The sequence below is a fragment of the Vidua macroura genome, chromosome 7 (genome assembly GCF_024509145.1).
Source record: "Vidua macroura isolate BioBank_ID:100142 chromosome 7, ASM2450914v1, whole genome shotgun sequence".
Lineage (NCBI taxonomy): Eukaryota > Metazoa > Chordata > Aves > Passeriformes > Viduidae > Vidua > Vidua macroura.
Window position 1 is genome coordinate 7,814,853 of NC_071577.1, and position 27,981 is coordinate 7,842,833.

Here is a 27,981-nt window from a genome sequence, read left to right on the forward strand (position 1 = left end):
TGCCAGTGTCTCATCACAAGAAATTTTGTACTTATGTCCAATCCATTTCATGATCTTACTGGGCAGAGAGGTGAGGCTCAAAGATCAGTAGCTTCCAGGGTGCTCATCATTAAGCTTTTTAAGAAAGACTGCTATGATTCCCTTTTCTCCAGTCACTGGGGACTTCATCTGACTGCTGTGACTTTTCAAAAACGATGGAGAGTGGCTTGGCAATTGCAACTGCAAAATCTCCTCAAGACCCTGGGATTCAGGTCTTTGGGTCCCATGGACTTACCTATGTTCAGGTTCCTCCAGTGGTGTTGAATCTGATCTTTTTCTTACAATAGAAGGGACTTCATTCCTCCAGTCCCTCCTCATCTAATTTAAAGCTTTCCTTATAGGTTTAGCCATCTTATTGGTGGAGACACTCTTGTCTCACTTGCTTGGGTGAATTCCATGAGCTCCCAACATTTCTGGCTTCTCAAAGGTAAATCCATGATAATAAAAAATGGAAACCTTGAGTACTGCACCAGCTGCACAGTCAGGGATTCCATCCTGGTCCCCTTCCTCTGACTGGGGGGATAGAGACTTTCACCCATGGTCCCAAACCTTTGGACTGTCCTGTCACAGTGCTGCTAGACCCTATACAAGTGATAATCTGTAGGGCTCACTCAGCTTGGCAACCTCAATGACACCACAAATACAAGCTGCTGGTAAGCAACAAACTTCTCTAGAGAAAGTACCTGGATGGCAGGAGGGTGCTCCAGTGCCTCTCAGTAAGGAATCTCCAATTACTAACACCTGATGTACTTTTCTGGTAGCACTGGTTCTAATGCCAGCAGATGGTTTCATCAGCTTTGCGTGTTTGGCTTTTCCTGGATCACATCAGTTATTCCATGTGTTCTTCCTTCTCCAACCCTAGAGCAGCATGTCTCTTATTAAGGGCAGATGGATGGGGGAAGGATCTTCCTTCTGACATGAGCAGTGATAAAGGCCCAGTCTCCTTCATCTTGTGAGTTACCTGTGCCAGTTAGCTTGAGTGAGTTTGAATTCAGGCTTACCTTCCTCCATTGTGCTGGGCAAGCTGAAGGGACCTGCTAAGCATATTAGAAGGCAGGATTCACTTCCTAGGAAGGGTATTTCTTCTAGTTTCTTATTACTTGAGAACTCACTGTAACCTACTGTATTCTCTCACAGATGAGAATTTCTCCCTTTCTGTAGCTGGAATTTTTGAAATGCCTGAGAGCTTGCTCAGCAAACCAAAGAATTCTAGGCATATACTTTCTTCAACTTTAATTACTGACTAGAGGGAGCACTCACTGCTCAGTCTTCTGTATATTCCTCATGTTGCTTGAACTGGCTCTGACCTATCCCTGCACACACACTGTGTTTCCACAGCTCTCCATCACATCAAGATGACAAGAACAGGCAGAGGAGCATGATGTCAGCCAGCTGTGGTTACTTCTGAAACAACTTTCTGTGAAGCCTCCAAGGCAAACCCATAGAGTAGAATAAGCAGTCCTTGTACCCCACATTCTAAAACAGCATCAGTGCTGCCCTAGCAAAACTAGTTCAATTCTAGCAAGTACAAGCAAATGTCAGTAATGTTGTCACAAGAGATGCAAGGACAAGAACCGTCATCAACTTGCAGTTTAAACCATTACAGAACATTTTTCAGTATAAATGTAGCAGCTATTTTACATTACCATTTCATTTTTGCTGTCCAGTTTTAATTTGCTGGCATGCTCATATTAATCATACATTACCTTCATCTGTGGTGAAAGTATTTCCTTCTCTTTCATTGATTCCATAATATCTGGAATTATCCCCCGGTATCGCAGGTAAGCCATGACATTGGCATCTAGGTGATCTGATGTTTGTAGCTCCTGCTTTAGATTAGCTGCCAAATTTGAGCTGGTATCTGAAGGAAGAGACAACCATCCCCACAAAGTTTTATAAATATGGAAACAACTTGAAAGTAGAACAACCACTTGCAGAATAACCATGATTTCTTCTGCTTGTATGAATGCAGGGTCAGATTGAGGTGGTTGGTTGAGATCTCAATTAACTTAAACAAGTTAAAGATCATTTAAGTTGCCTTTAGAACCAGAGAAGTAGTTAAGTACTTAAGCCAGGACTCAAATCCCCTGCCTCTGTCCTGTATGTAGATTAAAAGGTAAAAGCAGGCACAATATACATATATATGTATGTTTCTTAACAAAGAACCACCTGCCTAAGGCATAGCTTTCCAATAAAAGACCCACAGTAAAAGAAAATGGTAGAAAGGAGAAACATGTTTTAATATTGAAGTTAACAAGAGGTAAAAGGAATCTACAAAGTTCAACTTACTGCTGCCACATCCATCGGTCATGGCAGATGCTCTGGATCTTTCATCATCTTGTAAATCAGAAGGGGTTAAAGTCAGATTATCAGCTTCTCTCATCTGCTTGAGAAGAATTTTTTCATATTACTTTGGTTTTCTGCATGTAGCTGTTGGTTTCAGCATTTATGGCAACTTTTTCCACTAGTGCAGATTTTAGCAAATGCCTACTTGATCCAAGTGTTAGAGATGGCAAATAGCATGATTAATGCAACATTGGTGCACTCTGGAAGCCACTCCATCTCCATTTTTTCCTCTTTTAATAGTCTTAAGATACCATGTATTTATATTTAATTACCCATCAAAGCAAGTCACAACAACATACAGTCAAAGAGAAACTTTCTTAAGTATAGACTTTATCTTCCTGTGAAATTACAGAATACAGACAATATATATAAATATATGTACACAATATATAAAATATTGCCATGAAAAAGAAAAGCCTCCATTATCCAGTTTTGAAAGAGTTTCTTCTAACACTCAACAACAGATTGTTGAAGAAGTGGGGAGCTGTTAGAGTACACTGAGTAGTGTGGTAGCAAAGGTTTTACAGGTTTAGCTCAATTATTGACACATTAAGTATCACGAATTTATCAGTTTTTATCACAGTAAGAGAGGAACTAATAATTGTATGTCCAGAACTTCATTGGACCTACTCCCAGCAGTGTGTAGGTTTCTACTACTTGGAGCCTCTGGCCCCTCAATGATCCCAGGGGGACAGGCTGAGCAGTCTTTTTTAAAAAAGAATTAAATCAGACATGAAATATCACTTACCAGAAGCTTCTTCTCCATATCTTCATCATCATCCACAGAATAGGTACTTTCAGAGAAAACTGGAGATTTTCTATCTACTCCCACTGCTGCATTCCCACTGCCATTTTCATCCAGGTTAGAATATCCCAGTGATATGGAATTCTCTCCTTCCAGGGATGACCTTGTGTGCACAATTTGAAAATCTGTGTTTTCAGCTTCTGAGAAGGGTGTCAGGTGAAGCACTGGTTGAAGCTCCATGCTTATATCTTGCTTTCTCATGATCTCAGGTGAGCCCCATGAAGACATACTTGCAATTAAATTCTGGTAATCTTTTGGAGTCTCTTTGTCTATGCTCACATTGTGTTTTGGTGAATCAGGAGTTTGATGAATTTCCAACATTTGCTGGCAATGCTTTTTCAAATCTTGATCCCCTTCAGAGCTGTGGATCATGTCCAACTCCTGGCAAAAGATATTTTCTTGTGATTGCTTCATCTGTGTTTTTGGATTTTTATTGTGAATTGTCAAGTCAAACATAGCTTCATCTTTTTCCTATAATGAAATAACACACATTAATTAATTGAATTTGAGCATGATTTTACAAACTGAGAAACATGCACTTAAAGACCTTGTAGAATTGATTGATTTTTTTCCTTCAATTGCTTTATCTAAGTAATTTTAAGGTAAAATTACTCTTAACCTCTGATTCTGTGACTGAGTCTAAATAACACACTATTTGACAGGATATTTTAGTTTATTTTAAACCTGTCAACATGGAAATTTCATTTCATCCTTCATACCTGTTAGTTTGTTAGATACAGTGAATAATTGTTATCCCTCACATTTTAGACCATCAGCTTAATCCTTTTGTGTTAATCACCCCTCTTCATCATCTGTTTTAAGCCCAGTGCTAGCTGCCAGGACTTTAATAATTTTGCTGCTCCTTCAGCTTTCATTTTAATACATTTCCTAATTTTCACATTGTTTCCACTTTGGAACCCAAGCATAAATGTAGGAGGAGTTCTTCGCTCCTTTAAGAATGTTGCATTATACTTTTTCTAATACCTGGATGAGCTAGATCCATAGAAAAAAAAAAGTCTATTGTAATGAATGCTTGAAGACATGGTAATTTATTTACTTTGATTCAACATATTCTCCAATTTTGATAATTATCCCTCCTCAGCCTACATAAGAACTTCCACTTGAACATGGAAATACATGTACTGACAAACATCAATTTAAACCTTTCAGAGTCTGAGTTTCTACTTGAAAAGTGTTTTTTAAATAATTTAACTGCCCCCAGCATGCCAGCATTCCCTGATATCCTTCAAAATGTTACCAATTTTCTCTTCATTGAATACTAATTTAATTCTGTTTTTTTAAACAGGGATCTGACAATCCCTGCTTGTATAAAAAACATGGCCCAGTAGCCACTGGACTGGAAGCCTGTTGCCTTGTACAGACAGATCCCATGGTCTGAAGTACATCAATCTGCATGGGCCATTTAACACTTTTCCCAGCTATTTCCTTTTCCTGAGAGATTCCTGGGGCAGGCCCTGAATGTACAGTGTCACCCAGATGGCACTGCTCCAACCTTGAACTTCCAGGCAAATAAAAATACAAACACTGGGAATGATCACATGTTTTGCATAGCTACACTCTTCATTTCTGCTTTAAAAATAAACATGTCATTATACATAGCAATTATCCTATCATTTCTTTAAATAAGCCATCTACATTGGATGATTACTGTAACATACTGCCAAGCAGGGCCCTGAAAATCCACGTAAGCCTGGCACAGAATGTTTTTCCTTTCCTGTATACTCCAACTCTTCATATAAACCCTCTTAACTGGCACTTATTACCTCTGTAAGCCAGCCTTTAAAGACAGTAACTTGGTGTATGACAGATTTCTACAGCTCTCTGAAAAAAAGGGTCACCTGGGTCTTACTGCTTTCTAAAATTGAGTGATTTAATAAGAATTTAAGAAGATTAGGTTACTCGGAGCAAATGGTTCTAGAGAAGATTCAGAATAATGACAAGAAAGAGTCACAGTAAATAAGAATTTCTGAAAAGAAAAGGAGACAGGATGAAGTGTTTTCAAGTAGTTCTCCAATAGAGCCATGAAGAATGGCAAGCAGTCTTGGTAGTTCATGGTGGGCTCATTGCTTGGCTTGCAGATGCCCATCCTCTCACTCTCCATCCTCAATAGATCAGGAGGAAAAAAATTAAGCTGGAAAGAACTCACAGGTGGAAAGAAAGAAGGGATAACACCTACTAACTACTCCTGCAGGCAAAATAGAGTAAAATGGGGAAAATATATTTAATTTATTAATCTAGAAATATATTATTAAAAAAAAAAATCACCAAAACAAAGAATACTATTAAAAATCAAATAATGTACCAGTTTAGCAGTAGGGGAAGCCAATACTCCAAATGACTGATCAATATTTGCTTCTAATTCATGCATTCCATTTTTAAGGGCTCCATCTTTTCTTTTACTCTGGCAGAATGGCTTGAGAAATTGAGTCTCTTCATGACCTACTTGCTCCTCCAGCTTGCAAGACTCCAACTGTGAAAGAATTTCAGCTCTTTCCAATCGCAGGGCTTTGAGCTCTTTCATATGGGCCTTGATTTCACCTTTCAGTTTTGCAGTGCTCCCCTGCAGTTCCTTGATTTCTCTCAGGTAAGCTACTTCTTTCTGATTCAGTGCTTGCACCTGGAAATCAAGTCTAGAAACTTCTAACTGAAGATTGTAAACATCCTGTGCCTGACTTGCACCTCTCTTTTCCAACTCTGTCTGCAACTCTGCTGCTTTTTCTGTTAAGTACTGCAGCTCAGTTGTGTCAGCTTCTCTTTGATCTGCCATTGTCTTAATTTGCATCTCTTTCTCTAGAATATTTGCTTCCCTTTCTCTCACCTTATCTTCAAGTTCTTGAATTCGAGATGTAGTCATCTTTGTCTCAGCCTCTCTCTGAGACAAAAGAGTTTGGGAAACCCTGTATTCTTCCTGAAGTGCCTGGTGCTGGATTCTCAGGGAGGTGAGCTCTGCAACAGACTGCTCTGATGACTCTCGCAACTCTTGGCATTTTTTCTCCAAAATTTCCACTTCTGTTTTGAGTTGCAATTCCTTTTTTTCCAGTTGCTGCTGCAGAGCTTCTTTAGAAGCTGAGACAAGCTCCAGTTTCTCCTGAAGTTCTCTCACTTTGGAGTGTACGGATGTGTTTCTTCTGTTTGGATCAGCATCACCTTGACAATCTACCAGTCCCTTTTTCAACTCATTCTGAAGGTTTTCCACTGACTTTTCCAATGCAACTTCATAGAAATAAACTGGGTTGTCACTATCTTCATGACATACTGGTCCAAATTGTGCCAGCTCTTTTTGAAGCTTTTCAATAACTCCATGGAGTTGCTCCACCTCTTCATCCTTGTCCTTACGCAGCCTCTCCTGGTCAAGGCGAAGGTGCTCGACCAGCGATCTGAGTTCTTCAATTTCAGGTTTTTGGTCTTCTGCAACCTAAGCAAAAGGACTGAATATTACTGTATGTAGGCAATTATTATTGCACACAGAGTTTATATTTCTCTTCTGAATCACACAGGCATTAAATCACACATTTAACAGCAGAAAGAACCACACATTTCAGCTGGTAACTTCTCAAAATAATCTCTACATTCCTAAGAAAATTATCAAACAGATTTCATTTACAATAAGAATCTGCACGCCTTGCTTCCCCCAAAAATCAAGCAACGAACATATAGTAAGCACTCTTACTTTATTCTCCAGAGCATTTTGCAGCTCATGCTGAAGTCTCTTCATCTGCTCATTCAAGTGATCAATTTCTTGATTCTTTTCTTCAAGCAGTGCTTGTGGGAATGACAAAGCTGAGCAATCACTAATACCCAGGTCCTGGCTTCGCTTCACATGAAGTTTTGTTAGATCCTCCTGACCAGAGAAAACAAAAATCTCAATAGAAAGGACTGACTTTCTCTCTCAACCTAACGGCAGAGCAGAACTGTGGGCTTTATTTAAATATTCTCTTATTTACTATAATGGTGAAGAGCTCGGGAACGCAACTACAGCTTCTTCAGGTTCACACCACTGTTAGACTGCCCCAACCCAGAAAATAACCTCAGCCCTCGATTTAAATCAAATCACTGTAGAAGATAATGCTACAAGCATGAATCTAGGATACTGGGAGGCTTTGGTTCTATGATATCCAGCATTAGTCTTGTAAGGGTAATGCAACTTCTGATGGCAGGAGAAACAACCCAAGTATCTGTCTACAATATCATGAGATGAAGACCTCAGCACTCAAGAAAGCAGGTCTCTGACATTCTAGGCAGTGCACTAAAAAAAAAAGCTAGAGGAACCTACCTGCAAGTGTGCATTCTCTGCCTGAAGCTGGATGATGTTTGAAGTAGTAACATTTTTTTGTATCTCTAACTGCAAGTTCAGCTGCAATATCTCCTCATCTTTCTTGCTCAAGTTATCTTTATATTGTTCTACTTGGTCTAGCAAGCTTGCAATCTAAAAGAAAAAAAAATGCACAGCTGTTTCAAATAAGTCCTCTAAAATAAAACTTCATCCATTGTATTATTTAATGACAAGAAGTAACTTCAGCAAATTCAGTGATTTAAACTCTAATCAACTTGCACTAATAAAACATAAATAAATAAATATAAAAAGAGTGAGAAGCTTGTATTCCAAATCCTCATCTGCAAAATCAAAGTACTGCAAAGGTGGGTTTGTTTTCTTTAAAAAAAAAAAAATCTACCTGCTCACAAAAGATCCATTAATCTGTATTGTGAGAGATCAAGGCTTGACTGATGTCTTTGGATGTAACAATATGAGACAAATTAGCAGTTGATGTGCAACAATGACAAGCACTCAATATAAACACCATCCTTGTCCTCCCAGAAACCAGAAATGTGCCTTGCAGTGCCAATCCAAATAACACAGACAACAAAGAGATGATTCAACAACCACACTTTTCTCTGCGGTGTGATGTTGCCATCCACTGTTTTTATCATCTCTTGCCTTAATGGGTAGCAAGCTATAGTGGCTTTGGGAATTATGATTGTTGAAATCAGACTTCATAAAAGAAATGGAAATTCCACCTTTAAGAAATTAATTTTTATTAGCTTGTACTGCTCTTGAAAGAATGGTGTACAATTGGCTGGAGGATCACTCCTGTTTTTCTTCTTTATACATCCTTAACTGGACTACATCACAGATATTATAATAATATAAGCATACAGTAGGGTTGTGTATGCATTTATACTGTAAATCCAATAAGAGTTCCAGATATTGTGAGCAACTTCTCTGTGTTTCTTCTTAGCTTGACACAAAAATTCACCACAAACATTATCTCAAAACAGGTTAAATTACACCATTATGGTGTAATAATATATAATAATTATCTAAAATAAAATGATATATACATTTATAAAGAATTATATAATAATTATCTCTCACTCTCAAACAAAAACTCATCTACCTACTTCAACTTTGGAAGGAAAGGAAAATCAGTTTACAACTGATAGTGATCAGTCTCAAAGTTACGTGAATCATCACAAGACAGCTTCCAGCAGGAAGAGAGAGGAGCACAGAACAAAGCAAGAAAAAGGAAGGTTCCTTGAGGCCAAAGCAACTCAAAGTCTGTAGAACTCTCCCAAAGCTCTCACCTCTCTCTCCTTGGCCTGAAGTGCTTCCTGCTCTGCCTGTAGCTGCTCCTTCAGCTCTGGGGCAGAACTGCCATCCACTGGCACTCGGTGCCTCGCTTCATCCAGTTTAGACTGCAGGGCAGAGATCTGGATCAGGTTATTGTACTGCTGCTGTTGCAGTGCCTCTTTATCCTGAAAAATGATTTTTTTTCATGTTAGAAATAATTGCTGTCAATATACAAACCTTCTTAACCAGAACAATCCTGCTGAAACACTTCATTGACCCTGACACACCCAGTACAAGAAGAAAAATACATAATCCCAGTGGCCTATAAAGAAATAGGAATTCAAGACAACTGAATGCTTTTAGCTCATTTAAGTTTTTACCCCTTTACTTTTTGTAATTCAAGTTTAACAACTTCAGAAAATTTAGCATTCAGTGATAAATTACACTTTTTCAGTTACACAACACTTTATATGTTCAAGAATATAACGTCTTGTTCTTCTAGCCATTTCCAAATTTGTTATGATACCATATATATGCCAAACCAAATTTGACAGAGGGACACAGTTTAAGAAATGAAGAGTTCTGGGTAGGTCAAAACCTACTCACAAATACATCAAGTTCAGTCAGAATGTGATAAAGCAGCACTAAGTTTGTCCAACCTGTGATCTGCCAAGCTACTATAGTTTATTTTATTGAAAAAAAATTGGTTTTTGATCTTCCTTCTCTCACAGTCCTTCTCAGGAGCTGGGTCAGTCCAAGGAGGAAGGATTCACTTGGGAATTGTCCAAGCAATAAGCATACACATCTGTACTTAATACAGTAAAGGAAAGCTTGACAAGAAACCTAAGGCAGTAATTGCCTCTGCTGTCCAACACTGTGCCCATAGTTTAATGCACATATCTTTAATAGGTTATTTTAGACTCATTATATGATTTGTAAAAAAATATATAAATTTCACCATTTTTTCTCTAGTTTAAGAGATCTAAGACTCAGAGGACGTGGCTAGCATCTTCTGATTGTAAACTGAAAGGAGTAGCAATTAAAAAAAAAATAAAATTGCCAAGTTAATGCTGTATCACAGTACCAAAAGGTAAGGGAAAACCAGAAATTCTTCTTGCTCTTGCATGAAACCTGCGATATGAACCAGCCCTCTGGCAACCCAGAAAGAACACTCATAAAACCAAACCAAACCCCAAGCAAGAGCAGAGCCTTTTTTTGTTGTTTTTTTATCAACTAAAGACATTACCCAAACCACACTGATCACTGTCCAAAACCCTTCAGCAGCAATGTGCAATCCAGACTACTGCAGAAGTGGGCTGCCTTAGCTCCAGTGTCCCTGCCTTTCCTGGACAAAGGAAAAACTTGCAAAGCTGTAAATGTGCAGTGTCAGCACAGCTCTGCACACATGAGTTCAGTTCCTCCTGGCATTCCCCAGCTGCCATGTCCTAAAGGCTGCTACAGTGACCCAGCAAAAGCAAGTGGCACACTAGGCAAAAATCAGGGCTTTATATAATGCTCCTTCACTGTAAAACTGCCTGGGTGGTGAGTCACACACAGTCTAACATGGTGTCTTCTTCCATGAATCCCAAAATCCACAGGAGAGCAGACTCCCTAAATTAGCCCCACTTTTTAGATCTCAAGCAAAAGGATGAGTGATCCTCCCAACCCAATCCTATCCAGGAGCTTCAATGTTACACATCAGCAACCTGAACCCCTGAGAGGATTGGGGGCAGGACAGAACAAAGACCTGCTCTGTGCTCATCAGGAGGGCAAATGAATCTGTTAGCTGTGACTTTACTCAGTATTCATCACAAACTCTTCTATATTCATTCTATTTCCAGTCCTATTTCTTATTTCTCCATCACCTGTATGTATTTCTCCATCACATGTATTTTTCATATGTTGGAATTTGGGGGAGAATAAAACCCTGCAATTACCATTCACATCAAGTGTACTTTTACAGAAAAATCCTGTGGCATTTAATTGTTCTTAGAGCTCCACTGGAACTTATTTACTGCACAAAATTGCTTCAAGACAATTATCACAATGCTTTCAGATGGCAAATTGAATAGTACAACCTTGTTTAGTTTAGACTGAATGAATTAGTTTCTGGGGAAAAAAAAAAAAAGAAAAACTAAACTCAAGAGTGTCTGAGTTTGGCTTGTTTAAGATATTTACAAACCAATTGATGGGGACATTTACACAACCAAAAGAATATTCTGAATTCACAAGGATAAAGAAAGCCTGTTTAACAGCAAGCCAAGATTCCAGAGAAAAGAGCAACTTGCCAACAGCAAGCAGCACCACAGTCCCCATCCACTCCAAGGCAGACAAAGTAAATGGGCATGTCTTTTGTATGTTTGGATAGAAGCACAGAAAAAGTTAAGCTCAGGAAGGTCTTTAAAGTTCTCTGACTCAAACCACAACCAAGTAGGCTCTACTCAGGCAATTCTCACATCTCCCAGTCAGAGACACCACTGCCACTCTGAGCTTCCTTTAAGGAGTGGCTGCCCCCAGTGTGATCACCTCCCCCTTCCATTTAATTGGATTTTCCCTTGTTTATATGCACATCTTCTCATCCTTTCATTTGCACCTCCTCTTATGCAACTGTAGGCAACAAGATCTCCACAGAGCTTTCAACACTACTCAGCCAAGGAAAATGATTGAGAGGACACTGAACATTTAGTTCCAGATGGTAGAAAAAGTTACTCAGATGTATGGTAACTTTTGCTAAATGGATTGTAATTCTTAACTCTAGGCTGTGATTAACTCTGCAGTAGTAACAAAGTGCTAGAAGTTTTGGACTCTGGCAAACAGATCTGGCTTCAGACCCAGAGGAACAAGGGCTACAGATTAAGATAATTTGATTAATAACACGGGTACTTATTAAAAACCCTCAGTGTTTGATATTCAGTAACACCACCTTCTTAGAAACTTGGAGACAAGCTCAAGAGCAGCTCTGAAGCAGCAAACATGACAACTGTTAAAAGCAGCCTTTGTAGTAGGACTTTGAGTCTTATTTAAGTCTTATAAGCAATATCTAAGTACATACTACTTATAAGTAGTATATAAGTCTTTATAATGGACTTAGAGTTTGTAGAACCAGAGATTATTTAAAACTGTGGCTGTGATATGTGCCATTAATACACCAGTTTAACTCACCACTGGGTGCCAGACAGCGTTGCAAACACTACTAACAACCCCCATAAAGCCACTGCCGTGTAATGCCAACCCCATTTAAATAAGGATTGAAAAATTACCTGCTTCAGTTCAGTTTCCACTTTCTTCATTTTCTGCAGCTGTTGTTCCAAGCTGTGTACAGTCTTGGAGACCTCAGCACCACTGAGCTTCAGCTCTTGGATCTGTGCCACCAGATTTTCTATCTCTTTATCACGAGCTGCAATTTCTTGGTGTTTTCGCTCCTTTTCTAGTAACAATTTATTGTAATCATCCATCTTCTCTTTTATTTCTGCTTGCAAAGATTCTACCTACACAGAAATCACAGTATACAGATATTCAGGCAATATGAACAGACTTCCTGCCAGTTGAAAGCAAGAGTCATTTCACATTGAAGGAGGTTTTACTACGGATTAAAGTGGTGCTAAAATCTCAGGTGAAAATAAAACTAAATATGCACAGAAAGTAAGAAAAAGTTAGCTTTCTGAAATCTTGTTTTCCAAATGCAGCAGCTCTTAGACAGATGTTTGATTACTCCCTCAACATCTGTAGTACTCTCAAAGTACTAGATGAAGGTATACTCTCAAAGGAGGGTTTTGGTGACAGAGTTAATTGGCTATAAGATTAAAAACCCACCAAGATTACATGTGTAGTTAATAATAGCATTGGATTTATTTCTGTAACTTCAGAACCCTCTTCCAATATTCCAAGGAATTCCAGTTTACAGGGAGATACCAAGAACTGAAGGATAAATATGCAATCAGAGTGACTCCCAGGAGCCAACACAGGACAGGTACTTTGCTTTCCAAAAATCATTTAAATATTAAGAGGATACAAATTTTGAATTTTAGCTGCAGGAAAACAGTCATTCATTGATCCCAGTAATCAAGGTGAAGGCAAGGCTAGGAGCTTTGGTGTGACAGACAGACTATCTCAGGGTGTGATAAAGTCATTTAGCATAGTGAAAGCAAGCTCAGGCACGAAAGCAGTGGGAATGGATAAGTAATTTGGTCAATACCCATGAGCAAGGAAGATGGGATTTTACAAAATAAATGTTTTGTTCATCAGAGAGTGTCTGAATTGATGTAAATCCCACTTCAACATTATGAAATAAAAATTCTCTGCATTTACATAGATCTTTACATCTTCAAAGTATTGTGCAGATATTACTAAAGCAGGAAAACACGCTTGAGCAAACAGATGAGTCAAATAATAAACAGGGAGAGTGGTTAAGAAAACCAGAAGTTATGAACATTACATTTTCAAACTGCTTACAGGCACAAATGTGTCTGTATCTTACTCCCTTCTCATAACACAGATCTTGCAGTAAAGCTTTTGGGTATAGAAAAATCTCCTAGATGTCTAATCTTTCTAATGCTACAAGATTTTGGCATCAGAATCCCCAAACTATGACACTTCAGACATAAAAAGCATGTTTTTAACACCACGTTGCTAGAAAGCTGGTGCTGCAATCCTGTAGCTAAGAAAACACTTCCACATAACCTTCACTCTCACAGTGCAGCTCCCAAGAACCAGCCAGCACTCTTTCCACAAAATAATCCCACTTACACATACCTTGTACCTAGTAAACACCAGAGAGGGAAACTTGTTATAACTGCTACATGCAGAAATCAGGAGTTCACTTGAGCTGATTTGGAGTGAATTAAGCACTTTCTGTTACAGCTGCATTAAACAACTGAACAAATACTGACATTTCCTGGCACAGAATGCCTGCATACCTCACCCTACCCACAAATGTCACTTGCTTAGTTACCATCCTTGTGTGTTTTTCTCCAAATAAGTTTTCATCCTTTCTGAGAGAGGTTGCAAAGCTACAGCATTCATTTTTTCAGCACGGAAAATTCATTCCCTGGAAATTCATTCATATTGAAGATATGGATGTGCAACTCTAACAGTGAGGTACACAATTCCATTACTATACATAAATAGATGGAAATTAATTTAACTACTTTACAAGTTTTGATAAGAGCAAGGCCACAAACAAAAGGCACAGTTTTATCATCACCATTCCAGTATCTTTGTTTCAGGCTCCAAACCTCAACTTCTCCTTTTACACCAAAAGGCTTCTTTCAGTGAATAACTGCCTGTAACACCTCTGAGCAATAAGCCAGGAGAGCTAAGTACTTATGTACAGGAAATTAAATTGAAAGCAGTTGTTCATTCCCTGCAAGAATTCTGCCACCCTAAAACCTGTATTCTTAGCTCCAAGTCATGCCTTGACATATCAAGAAGAGGAAAAAAGGCTAAAGCATATCTAGAAGGGATTGAAAGGAAAAGGAAAGAAAAGTTAAGACACATTCATGCTGTTTTCCATACCTGTAGAATCAATTCATAGTTCTGTAAAATGTTCATTTATGTGAAAAAAAAACCCAATCAAAAAGAAAAAAAAAAGCAAAAGTTAATCTTTGAAGCCAAGCATCAAACAAACAAAACTGTGTAAACAAGGACTCATTTATAAACTTAAATAGGATGAGGCATGCAGACAAAGGACATCTCTATTACAATTGTTTAGGTGGAAAAACTAAACACATTTAGAACCCAGAAGTCATTTCTCTGAGGCGCTTTTTAGAGCAGAGTGTCTGTAGTGTTGTCCTCCTTGGTTCATTTAAACCAGGCCCAGAGGTTCCTTTAAACCAGACTCAAACTTGACTGTAAAGCACATGCAACAGTTCTTTCCATCTCCATAACAAATAACATACATTATATAAATAAAACATAACATTACCATCTCCATAACAAATACTATAAATAATGTAAGTGCACCCTCACTGCCTAAATGTAGTTCAGCCAGGTGGGGAAAGATCTGCTCTCTGGGTAACAGGAAAAAAAGTCTCCCAAGAGCCAGATCCCCCAAAACATAGAGTTTTGGTATTTAATTGTAATAAACAAACTCCATTGGCCACCAAGTCTGATTTTACTCACCCTATGCTCTCTGGACTGTCCTGAAGTCTGTGATTTTGCTGACAGTTTTAACTGTTCTTCCAATTTCTGAATTTCCTGCTGAAAATCATCGCGTTCATGTTCCCTTTCTATGGCTTGTTCCTGTAAACCCAGCCAGAGAGAAACAAAATATTTTTTAAGACTTCATTACAATCTTGAGTACAAGAATAATTGGGGTTTATTTTTGTGGTGAAGAAACTGTTAACTTAAAAAATAATTAACTAATTATTAATAATTAATCAGGACTACCTTCTAGTAGTTCTGAAAGCATTATCTACAGTGACAGGGAAATAAAAATAAAGAGAAAGTACCTTTCTGACTTCAACATGCATATAAACTACAATTATCATTTAATAAAAACAAAAAAATTACCCTGCAATACTACAAAAACTGAATTGAAAATTAATTTTTTTTTTTTCCATGAGACTAGAACACCAAGGTCTTAATTTCAACCAAAACTGAAAGCAGCCCATTTTGGGAACCACCTTCCATGTGTCAAACCAGGATGAGAATTTATCACCTCCAAACCCATGGAAATGTGGTCTCTTACTTACATCCATGAACTGCCGCTGGTTTTTAAGCTGCTTTTCAAGAACTTCAATTTGCTGTTTTAATTCAGTAATCTCCAGTAACTTTGTAGCCAGGTCTTGGTTACTTTGCAGCTGCTCTTCCAGTTCCACCTCCAACACCTTCATCTGAGAGCGTAAGTTGGAGTGGTCCTTTTCTGCCTGACACTGAAGCTCAAGTTTCTCCTTTGACAAAAATTCTACTTCCTTGAGTAGACCTGAGTAAGAACACAAAAATAATAAAAGCTGTCAGTGGAGAGTACAAAAGTCAAATAATTCAGATGAGATTAAATTTGGGTATTTTGGACAGCATCAAAACAAAGAAAAGTATTTATTCTTGAGGTGGGCTGTAAGAGACCCTATACTGCCTTACCCTAAATCCTTGCCACCCTTCTGTCCCAAATCTCTCCTTAATCAAGCCATCCAGCAGAGAATTCTCAGCTCCTCTAAACTCTCATGCCAAGATCCTCCTTAGCCATCCAATATCCACTGCTGGGCTAGTTTCTCCATTACTCCTGCCTTGTCCCATGCTGGATACTGCTGCTGCCATCTACACTGGTGAGTCAGCACCCAGACCATCTTTCCAGTGGCCACTGGTACCCAGCCTGACCCTGAAGCCAGCTGCTGTGAAAAAACAATGTTACTGTATTTCTCTGAACCTGAGTGGGGATTAAAACGCAGAGAAAAACCATGCTTACAGAAAATCAGTCCAGTTCTGAGGTTACAAAGGGAAGAAAACACCTGGGAAAAAAGATGGCACATATTTTCCCCTGTGCAGGAAAAGAAATACCAAAAAGGGAAGTGTACATAGCTGAAATTATTTAAGTTATTAAGAGTTAATTTACAGCTACAAACTGCATTTTAATCAGTGCATCCAACTGATTCACACTGTTTAGGAGACCAAAACTGAAGACTTTACTGTGAACACTCTCGGAGAAAAGCTCCTTTAATTGTGAATACAGTTAGTAACCTGAGCATGAAAAGAAGTCTATTTTGTATCAAAGTAAGGTCCTGCAAGAGCTCATGATTTTACTTTTCAAATGTTCCATTATTCACCTTAAATGTTTTTGGTCACAGGTTAAAGGTAAGTCTGTAACCCAACAAGGACCTTAAGAAATCATCCAGCCCAATTTCCAGAACAGACAATTCCCTTTTTGAAGTATGAACAATACAATGCATGTGATTTCTGACCTAATGTCATTACAAGCTGCTCTTACAAATCTTTGCCACCACAGCCTACCTACAATATTTTTTTCTAGGGCTTCATTATCCACAGATATTTAATGACATTTCTAGACCATTGATACTAAGCAAAAAATAATGAAAATTTCCATGTTCATGTAGAAAAAGAAAAGTGTGACAGGCTTGGAATAATGCAACAATATTTACACTACACGTTGGGGAAAATGTCACCACAGTGAGGATAATGAAAAACAATGTGAAGAGTCTGAATTCATTGGCTCTGGAAATCAAAAAAAGCCAGGCAAAGAGAAACAAGGAAAGTTTGGGACAAAAACATGGACTACACGAGCTCTTGAGCTCCACAGCAATCCTGTTGTGGATTACAGTTACACTCCAACTACATTGGAGTGTAACATTTCACTCCAAGCACTAATTATAGCCTATGTAACAACCCCAATGCAATCACTGTGCCACACTCCCTACTTTTGATTTTATTTTTAAATAATCACAAGTTCATTTGGTTGTGGATGTGACTCAAGCTCTGGCAGCATGCATGAAGTGAAGACTCTGCCCTAATTTCTCTCCCAGTCCCCTTGGAGCTGTATGATACATATCATGTAGTATATGTATCATGTAATGCAACAGAAAAAACCCACAAAACCCAACAATATCTGAATTCCATTAGGACATCCAATCCCAGCCACAGCTGCATGACAGATTATCTTTTGCCAAGCAAGAGATGGGAACAATGTGAATAAAATAGCACTCTAGTGTATTTATTAATACATGGTGCAGAGAGTAGGGCAAGGTCAGGTGCTAGGCACCCAAAGGAAGGTCATGGATTTAGACTGACCCTGAGAAAAAAGAACTAGTATTTGGGAAAACAAGCACAAGAATTTTACCTCCTATATCCTAAGAAACTTGGCTGATGGCTTCTTTTTTAGCTTCCAGAGGAACACTAGTGCTTTATGAGGAACAAAATACTGATTAGGTAACACTGACCTACACAGTCACCTCAGAAGTGCAAATTAATTGAAAAAAATAAGGAGATTTTACCTGGAATCAGCAGTATTTCATAGAAAGCAGGTGTCAAAGTTTGGTAACCTCTAGGCTCAATCTTTCTGACAATTTTTTTTTTTTTTTAAGCACATGTTCCCCAAGTGTATAAATAGAATTTCAAGCAACACACCAATAGATCATCAGCTCACAGATTTGTTTCTTTGTAGAGACAAACCTATTTTATTAATGCTACTGCACATCATGCAATTCCCCTCAGGAGAGGCCCCGGCACACTCCTTCCCACTCCCCAGATCATTAGCAAATGCCAAGCTCCATTCCAAAAGAGTTTTAATTAGCAAGGCCATTCTACTCACATTAGTACTCCACATGAAAAACAGGAGGAGACGTCAGCTTTTCAAGGAATAAGCCCATGTCAATCAGCTCCAAACAATATGACTTATATTTATCATGTTTTCCACATACTACAAACAATTTCAAACCTGAGGAAGAGTACTAGAGATGGCTGGGGTGAGGGAAAGGGGATGGATTTCAGAACTTGGCCCTTGCAGCAAAAGTAACTGTTCAAGTTCTAAGGAGCTGCTGGCAAGAGCTGGGCTGCAGCTCCTGGGAGAATGTCAATCCCAAAATACACCATAACCAACTCGGTTCTACAGAGGGCAGCAGCAAATTTCAGGACAGTGAGGTGGATACCAAAAATAGGTTAAATTAAAAATAGTGTTGGAGAAAGATCTGAATGGACAGAAGGAATAAAGATACAGTAATGGGTAAAGAAAGCTCAGTGCAGCTTTTTGACTCTTTACAGGAATTTGCCTACATAACTTTTTATTCACCTTAGTGATTTGGTTTAATCAGCTCACACTCTCTGGGGAAAAGAAAGTCCAAAAACAAGAGACAGTGAATATGCAAGAATCTGTGAATATATACATGTGTATAAATAAAATTAATCTAGAAAACAATAGGAGAATTAGATTTTGAGTAGACCACAAAATAATCATGTCAAGTATGAATTTATCAGATCTAAATGTTAGCCACTCAGGAGTTAAGTAGGCAAACTTTAGTTCAGGAGGAAAATAAAACTTCTCTTTCAATTTGGCATCTACAAATTTGACTACAGCACTTGACTTCCAAAATTAGTGTATAACTCTATGGATCCTTCCTGCTTATTTCTGGTTTCCTCTTTCCTTTCTTTACTAGCCTTCCCTACCATTCTGCTTGCCTTTTTTCTGACCTACCAATCCTTTCAGTTATATTTCTCTCATCTCCCTTAGATGTCCTTCCGTTCTTGCTGTACTTTTTTTTAGCTCACAGTTTTATGTCACCTCAAATATTTTTCTTTTTCCCTCCCTTCTTTAACTTAATTTACTCATTTTGACAGCTGACTTTGTATCACTAGAGGCCAGCTTGCAACACACTCCATCCCCTCAAAAAAAATGAAGTTGGCAAAAACAAAGACAATGGCACAATGCAGTTTAAGCCTGATGGCAGCAAAACATCTTTTTCACTTCAAATATTCAGTATTGAATTGAATATTCCTAATTTTGCATCACAGAAGTCATAGCTTTTTATGGCCAAGATACTTATAAACCCAGTAATGTGTTGGGCCTAATTATTAAGTACTATTCCTCATTGTTCAAATATAATAAAAGTTATCAATTCATTCACTCAGCATTACAGCAACACAGCAAGAAAAAAAAAATCCACACTTATCATTACAAACCTGAACCTTCTTTTTGTGCTACATTAGCAACAGGTGTTCCTAGAAATCAAAACACAGACACATGCACAAGATGAATAGGGCATTGTGATCCATTTCATCTTCTGGACCATCAAAAATGTGTATGGAATACAGACAGTGCTAACCTTCAGGCATTTCATCTTTACTGTGCCACAAAGCTCCTGATGACCTTGATGCATGTCTGTAGAGCTTGTCCCTTTACAGGCAGACCCTCTCACCTGTGCACCAGGCTGAGCTGCTCATTAGGTCATCAAGCCAAACTCTGATCCATGACAGAAGGACATGGCAAAGTGCCCTGACTGGAGACAACTTTGTTGTGAGCTAAGAATGCTGTACCTCTACTCACCAAGAATTGCCTGCTCCTGGGTCAGCTCCTGGAAGCGTTCCCTCATGTTCTCCAGCTCCACAACAAGACGACGCTCAGATTCCTCTTTCAGGTTTAAGGCCTCTTCTAATGCAGCTTTTTCTGCAACGTAGCCTTCAATAATGCCTGGAAGCCAAGTCAGAATGCAAATAAAGCCATAGACAAACTCATCTATTGAGAAAAAATAGCTTGTAAACATGAGTAAACAATTTTTGCCAAACAGTGGAGGGTGACATAAAAAGGAAGAAGTAAAAGATGATTTATGTTTATACTATAGCTAGGCTTTTGAAGTATCTTAAGGAATAAAGCATACCAGTTAATGTATTCTAAGATTATCAAGATTTTATGAGGCTGACACATCACAAAGTGTCTCCAAATCTGTAGGATTCAAATAGAGATCATTAAGCTTTGATGGCCTGGGATGAGCTTACAACACATCCTCTGCTAAGGGCTGATGTTTCAAGAAACAGAATGTCCAGAAAGTAAGATCAAATGGGAGATTTAGAGCCCAAGAAATCCAGGAAAGCACATCATAGATATTGGGAGGAACAGGCTGTGGGTAAATGACACTGCAATCTCACTCAGGTTCTGTTTCTTACCCTCTGCCTTGTGAAGCTCTAGTGCCAGCTGGTTCTTGGCCTCACTCTCCTCACTGAGGCACTCCATCAGCTCCTGGTGCTGACTCACCACCTGCGCCGTCTCCCGATTGCGGCGGCTGAACTCCTCCTCGAACTGCGCGTGGTTCTCATGCATCTTCTCTAGCTGCAAGTGAGTAATTGCCCCAGCATCAGACCTCAGATGCACATGCAAGGTAATAATGCTGCAGACATTGCAATAAAGGTCTTCTCAATTTTTAGGAACATTCATGCAGTAAGGCCCAAGTTTTGAAGTTTAATTTCTGTACTAAGCTGACTTTGCCCAAAACCTCTGGACGCTTTGGTGAATCCCTGTTCTTGCATACCAGTATTTTTGCCACAAGTCCTGCTTAAGAACATAAGTTTCTTCACTGTGCACAAAAAGAAATACCTGCCAATTGGCTAAACTGCCTAGCTTGACACTTCCTGAGCCACTTGAAATTCAAAGCATCCTTACACTTAAATTCAAGAGATTCAGTCACATCTAACAGACATATCATCAGGTTTCCAAGGAACACCACCAGTAAGCAAAGTATGCTGGATCACAGCTGATGAGGGTCACCTAGAACCCAGATCTGCCATGGCTTGGGCAAGTGTTTTAACCACAAGTTAGCTGTGTCTTAGTGGAACCATCACCAGTACCTAAAAGGAAATTTATGCACCTTATTCTAGGAGGGATTTTTGAAGATGGTGAATATGCATTTCACACAGGCACATATCTCTGGGTTTCACAAAGTACCCAATGAGCAGATTCATTTCAGACGTGTTTTTCCCCTCCCCATCTTCTCTTCAATTAGGGACTTCCTTACCCAACAAACTAATTATTATCACACTAAATTAAATCCTCAGATGTATACAGTGCTTATGCATCTACCCCATATGTGCAGTCTAAACACTGCAAAACTCAGTCTGGAAATACTCAAGTTCTTTTATGATGCTGAGTGCATCTCCTTTTGTCACAATTAAAGCAACATATAATTACAAGGATGTTTGTTTCCCCAAGCATTTTGACAGTGGACTGAGTTTTCCTGAATCTGCTTATCAGTGTTGAAAAGGCATCAGTGTGAAGTGTGATAAAACCCCCTCAAAAAAACTCCTGGTTACCAAATGAATTTAAAATCCTATTTTAAATCTACTTAAGGTGACCAATCAATCGCCTTCCCAAAGGATCTGTTACAAGGTTAAATACACAGATTTAAAACCGATTTCACATTTTCAGTGTTATACACAAAATCCTGGAATGGTTTGGTTTGAAAGGCACCTTTAAAGACCAACTAGTTCCAAACCCCTGCCATGAGCAGGGACATCTTCCACTAGACCAGGCTGACTCTGCACAGATTAAAAAGCTTTACTTGTTTAGTTGACTCTGTAACCAGCTCCAGAAGTCTCTCCACTGCAGTGCGCAAACGATGACAAATTTTCAGTATCGCTTCTTCACTTTCACACGCCAATTCTGGCTTTGCAAAAACACTTTCACATAAGTATTGGCTCAACTCAGACACCTCGTCAGTCCCTGGAGACAGCTGGTTGTGCTCTGTGAGAGTTTCATCAAGCAGCTCCTCTACTGAAAGCAAGGAAGCTATTGAAAAAACACAGAAAAGTGACAGCTAGCCACAAAACTGGTCACCCAGAAAACTGACATCAGGCAGTGACATGGTCCTGGACATGCACTACAAGATGAAAACTTGGACTCGATGTTGAAAAATCACGAGGGTTTTTCACAAGGTTTGACAATCTTCTGCTGTACATGAGGACCTGGAACTCTGCATTCACCAAATCCATCTTTCCTACCCCATAATCTATCCAAGCTTTTCTGACACCATTTTAGTAGTTGCACTATTAAAATAAATAAACTGAGAGAACACTGATAGACACTATCTTAAGTGTGGATCAACTTTGAAAGACAAACATTGCAAAATGTTTGCATTTTCATTCTCTTTTCCTTTCTCTTTCTTTTTTTCATCCAAACAAAAGGATATGAAAAGGCAGTTTTCAAGAATATGAATTAACTACATCCAGGTTTGCTGGCTTGTACTCACCTTTTTCTAGGTGATTGTTTTCTTTGGCTTTGAAATACTGCATGAATCCCATTTCTTCCACAATACTCTGAGCTTCTTTAGAATCTCCAGAAGCCAGACTGTCATCAAGGCAAAGACCAATCTTGCTACAGATAAGGTCCTCAATAACTACTGTGGCCTTCACCACTTCCATAAGCAATTTCAAAACGTGCTGATAAGATTCACGCAGTTTTTCCCTAGAACAAAAGCATATTGAACATTTGAAAAATTGCACGCACTTGATTTGAAAGACACTTGGAACCTGCTTTAAACCTGACAGTCTAAAATGGGTATCTGCCATGGTAGGGCAGTTATCAGTGAAGATCACTCAGATGACTCACAAAAACCAGGTCATTTTTAAAGAGCTGGCACAGCCTTGTCAAGGCTGACCTAGAACAGAAGCTAGACAGAGATAAAGAATAAAGTAGGGATTTATTAAAAGGCCTCAATGGATCCACCTTGGGCAGCACAAGAGCCCAGCCAGGGCTACACCCAGGATGAACCAAAATGGTCACAAAATCGATGACTAGTCATGAGGTCTCTCATTTTTTTAAGTTCTGATCCATTTGCATATTGGAGTTAATTGTCCAATTACAGCTTTAGGTGATGAAGTCCCATCCTTCTTGTTTTTCTCTCTTCAGCCCACATGGTTTCTGCTCTTGGGCCTGAGATTTGGATCAGTTGTCCTTCATCCCCAGCTAGAGAAGGAATTGTTTTGTCTCCCTAATCTGTGAAGAGAGCTCACCGTCCCCTGATATGAAGCTCAGAACTACACACTAAAGCAGCACAGAATCTGAAAAATACAAAACCTGAAACCTGAGGCATCACAGCAAAACACCTTTGTCATCTCCACAGGTAGATCACACTACAGTCACAAGCATCTCAGCCTTCCATACCTGTGGAAGCACCAGCAAGGAAGACACTACTACAGTAGGAGGAGCAAGGAGTCTACTACTACAGTATCAGTGACATCAAAATAACTAGAGGGTGCTCTGGCAGACCTGACAACAAAAGCTCTGTTTCTACTTATGAAAATATTTTAGTTTTAAAATGAACACTAAGCCAGTTTCTGAAAGATGAGAGAGGGAATTCTAGAAGCTTATTCAACATGACAGCTTCTCTAATCCACACATCCCCATGACATGTCAAACCAATCCACTCCATCTGAAAGCCTCTTGGTCACAGAACCTCTCTCCATTTTTTTTTAGACTTTTCCAAGATTAGAGACAGCAGAAACCCCAAAACACCAAAGTCTTCATCACACTGAAAGAAAAAGAGCAAGAAAAAACCCCAACTTGCTCTTAATGTCAGAATACGTTGATAATTTAAAAAAACCTCAAAATAATTTGCAAATAAAAGCAATATATCATCCCCAACACTTCTATTTTGAGCTGGCTTAGTTTTGCCTAGTTATTGATTTCTTTAAGAGAAGTGAGAACACAAGCAAATAGAAAAACCCCCAAGCACTAAGCATTATGTAACAAACCTTTCCTCTTTGGACTGCTCAATATCAGACCTCAGCAAGGCCACCAAATTTCCTCCTTCTTGGTTTTCCCTGCCCCGCCACTGAAGGAGTGTCTCCAGTTCAGAGTTGGTCTCCCCTATTTCATGCTTTAAAGAGGCCACTTTCTTTTCCAGCTGTGGAAATACAGTGACAACACAACAAAGTCAACAATTTCACTTAAACTTTGCTTTATAAACTCTATCTGAAAACAAGTTCCTAGAAAAATTACTTCTCCCCTAATATTTATTTTTTCAGATGATACCTATACCAGATTAAAACATATGATTACATATAAATAAAAATACATATTTGTATGTATCTGCCCACCCCCACCTCCAGACAAATTACTGCCATTTTGTTAGAAACTCTGTCTCATAAGTATGCTAGGAAATAAGTCAAAATATCTATTTGGGAGAATACTGCAAAGACAGAAAAGCATTCTGCTCCCATGCCAACATTCCCAATCCTCATCAAGTCCTACAAGAAGAGCTGGAAAGAGTAAGGGCATTCCCAGACAGGAAATTCTTAGCGTCACTCTGTTTCCCCCTAGTCTAACATACCACAAGAATTATACCTGCAGTCCCTCTATATACACATTGAGGCAGAGAGCCCTGTGCTAAAATACAACCCCAAAAGCACATTTAAAATCTAGGTTTAAAGCATTTTCTCCACACCTGGTTAATTATTGCTGCTCTTTCCTGCAGCTGGGCTGATAACATTTCTTGTTCCTTTCGGTGAGCAGCCTGCACCTTCTCCCTCTCCTGAATCAAAATCTGCTCCTTGTCATGCAGTGATGCCTTTTTTTCAGCTTCAAATTCATCCTGCATAAATCACACATACTTGGATTTACTGAGAGAAGAAAAAAATGCCCAAACACCACCACCATCCTCCAAAAAAAACCTCAAACATCCCCTGTATTTTTTCTGTATTCTTTAGAAGTACACATTTTGCCTCTCAGAATAACAAGCAGTAATAACTTACACATCAACACCTCCAAACAAGAAAATTATGCTGAAACTGGCCAGCAGAACCAGGGCAGTGACTGTCCCTTTGTACACAGTACTGATGAACACCAATACATTACACCTATTTTTTTTACATTGGAAGTCAAGATAACAGTTTTTCCCCATGGCAAGAAATAAGACTTCAGAGCAGAAGACCTGCAGTCACCTGAGCTGATATGGATCCTGTGCAGCAGACTGAGCCAGTCTTTGCCCCATGCTCTAGCAGTTAGGAAGGTAAAAATGGGCTGACACAAAGGGGTAGGATGACTTTCCTTGACCTAGAACGTGGCATTTGTGGACAAAATCTCTGAAGCAGCCTGCTTGTTCTTCTCAGAAGCACTTAGAGAGTAAGTCAGAGCACAGACAACAATTCTGAATACCTCAAATCTGCTAGGGAGGCAGAGGGAAGAAACCAAGGGAACAGTCTGGCATGAAGAGAACTGCATAATCAACACAAGGGAGTGGGAAGGGAAAGGCTTGCTGTAAAAACCTGTATCAGCCCACAATACAGCTCAGTCTGACACTGCAAAGAGATCCAGCCAGTCTCTTCTGGGACAAAACACTGGTTAGCAAGTACATGAGGCAAAAAACCCATCTGAATCCATAGACAGCTGCACCAGCAGGAGAATTAGCCCTGGAAAAGTTTCAACAGAAAGTGAAGTTTCTGATGTCGCAAATGCTAATTAAAGCAGCATAAGAGAAAAAAGCAGGGAGCACTTCTGAGCTTCTGCATAACCCTCAGTCCAGTCCCAGCTTCTGTGGGCTGAAGCCTGGGGTTCAGCTGAGGACAGCAGTGCCAAATATACCTGCAGCAGCTTTTCAGGACACACTTGTGCCCTCTGTTTCAAAAGACAGCTGCAGCAGCCAGAGAGAGGTCAAACAGTGATCAGGACTACACAGAGGGCCAGAGGCAGGAAACATCTTGAAAATGCTTATCATGATGTTTATCATGGTGAATCAATGAAAGCAGAGATTAATAACAAGAGTAACAACAAAGTATCTCATAGACAAAGAGTTCAGTGCCATCACACACTTGGTAAAAGCTTATATAATACTGAATATTTTGCCACATAGCCACAGTATGCACAGTAGATGTGGGATGATCTGCAGACACTAAGAAAAAAAAGTCATAAATGACAAACTGAACATGTACACCAGGAATGCTGCTTAGAGCATGTTCCACTGATTGCTTTGGTTTTGGCTGAAGGACACTTCATATCCAGTTCAGGACTTTAAGACAACCCTGTGGTAAAGAGAATTGCTCACAGAACACTGCTTTATTTCCAGTGCTGTTTTTCTAGCTCTAACATTGTGAAGCATGGGAGAGATCTCACTCAGAGTGCCATTTTAGAGGCTGGAGAACAAAAATCTTACACCAATTGCTCTTCTTCAGCAAAACACACTTCCAGTGCTTACTCAGAAGAGCATTTTCACCAGAGCCTACCTTCAACTGTGCAATCTGCTGTTCCAGCAGCACCTCTGACTGACACTTCAACAGCTCAATCTCCTCCTGGAACTGAAGCTGCTGCTTCAATTTTACCTCCTCAAATTGAGCCAGAAGAGCTGCTCTCACAGATTTTACTTCAGAAGCTGATGCAGAAGCATACAGCTGCAGACAAGGAAGGAATATAAAATATTTTAGCCACAGTGTTAGAATTAAGGAAGAAATGAAACCAAACCAAACCCATCAAGCTAAACCAAATTCTGAAGAGTACATCCACAATCCTCAAGGTCATACAGGGCTGCTATCATCATGCTGAGTATAGAAAAAAGCAGGTTGATAAAAATAGATAAGCAACCAGCCATTAGGTATCAAGTATCTCCTGTATTCATGACACCATCAGCTCAGACTAACAAAGTACTCCCAATTTACTCTTTCCAACAGACACCTCCCTAAAAGAAATTCAAAAAAATAAAGAGGAAAGAGGAGGAGAGACATACAGGGAGAGCATATTTTGTTAAGATGTGATTTCCCTTGCCCAAATGGGAGCAAGCATTACGCATCTCTATTTAAAGCAATTATCCTGGGATACAATAGTGAAAGGTTTGAGAGATTTCTGGTCATCTAGGGTTTTTTTTCCTACTATTCTCTCTATGAAGAGTCACTGTAGACATGAAAATAGACAAATCCTGTTTCTAGGATCATGTGCTTGAAGACTGAATCACCATTAGAACCTCCCAGGAAACTAATGAAACTTCCTCCCCAGCCAATCTATTCTTCTAAAAGTGATTTAAGAGTTATTTGGAACATTATCAAATTTTCAATTTAGTAAGTGAGAAAGCAGAAGTTAGAAATTTCTAACTTCATGTGTTCTGTGGTTATAGCTGGATAAAGCTCATTTTGTTTGTGACTTTTCCTAGTATATGAGTGTAATATATAACACTAGTGGCTGCTTGCATCTGCAGAAGTCAGATTGTGTTCTCTTATTGTTAGCACTATTAAAAAAAATTCCAAAAATATCTAGATGTACAGCCTTATTTCTAAGCTTAATAAAACTGAATTTACTTTATGATAAAACATGGATTGTTCTGGGTTTAGGTATTAGCAGCATTCTGACCTCTTGCTCACGTTCATGCTGTGCTTTTAGTTTCCCCAGTTCTTCTTCCAACTCCCTGGAGTGTTGTTCCTTATGTTTCCTAATATCTGCCTCATGAAGATCCTGAAGCTCTTGGAGTGCTTTCCTGTGCTTGTCCTCCATCTGCAACACTTCCTCACGTAACAGATCCAGAGCCAGACGTTTTTCTTCTTCCAGCAACTGCCTCTGATTTCGAAGAGCTGTGTTCAGATCATCCTGTGTAAGCATTAATTAAAAAAGGGGGAGGGAAAAAAATAAGTACAATTATCTTTGCAACCCATATGTCAAGCACATGTCCTGCTGTATCAAAGCTATTGAAATAAACAGGAACAATATTGTTTCATGAAGGATGAGCATACATATATATACATACTCTCTAAAACAGTTAAATGGGTTTATTTTTCTTATCTAGCTAAAAGT

At 39.1% G+C, this 27,981-nt stretch overlaps 1 protein-coding gene and 1 long non-coding RNA gene across 2 annotated transcripts in view; one reads left to right on the forward strand and one right to left on the reverse strand.

Moving 5' to 3' along the window:
- LOC128810167 (uncharacterized) overlaps positions 1-11,623 on the forward strand; it is a 30,737-nt gene extending 19,114 nt beyond the window's left edge. The window contains exon 4 of the long non-coding RNA XR_008437964.1: positions 11,539-11,623. This is a non-coding gene — a long non-coding RNA (uncharacterized LOC128810167). The remainder of the gene's footprint in view (positions 1-11,538) is intronic.
- PCNT (pericentrin) overlaps positions 1-27,981 on the reverse strand; it is a 71,811-nt gene that overhangs the window by 15,874 nt on the left and 27,956 nt on the right. The window contains exons 21-39 of the mRNA XM_053982796.1: positions 27,544-27,777; positions 26,430-26,594; positions 24,656-24,802; positions 23,964-24,115; positions 22,460-22,674; positions 21,773-21,999; positions 20,385-20,547; positions 19,768-19,911; positions 15,473-15,702; positions 14,901-15,020; positions 14,295-14,315; positions 12,041-12,268; positions 8,795-8,965; positions 7,485-7,637; positions 6,882-7,052; positions 5,514-6,626; positions 3,134-3,661; positions 2,329-2,422; positions 1,746-1,900 (exon numbers count right to left, since the gene is read on the reverse strand). Of these exons, the coding sequence (XP_053838771.1) occupies positions 1,746-1,900; positions 2,329-2,422; positions 3,134-3,661; positions 5,514-6,626; positions 6,882-7,052; positions 7,485-7,637; positions 8,795-8,965; positions 12,041-12,268; positions 14,295-14,315; positions 14,901-15,020; positions 15,473-15,702; positions 19,768-19,911; positions 20,385-20,547; positions 21,773-21,999; positions 22,460-22,674; positions 23,964-24,115; positions 24,656-24,802; positions 26,430-26,594; positions 27,544-27,777 (4,431 nt within the window). The remainder of the gene's footprint in view (positions 1-1,745; positions 1,901-2,328; positions 2,423-3,133; positions 3,662-5,513; positions 6,627-6,881; positions 7,053-7,484; positions 7,638-8,794; positions 8,966-12,040; positions 12,269-14,294; positions 14,316-14,900; positions 15,021-15,472; positions 15,703-19,767; positions 19,912-20,384; positions 20,548-21,772; positions 22,000-22,459; positions 22,675-23,963; positions 24,116-24,655; positions 24,803-26,429; positions 26,595-27,543; positions 27,778-27,981) is intronic.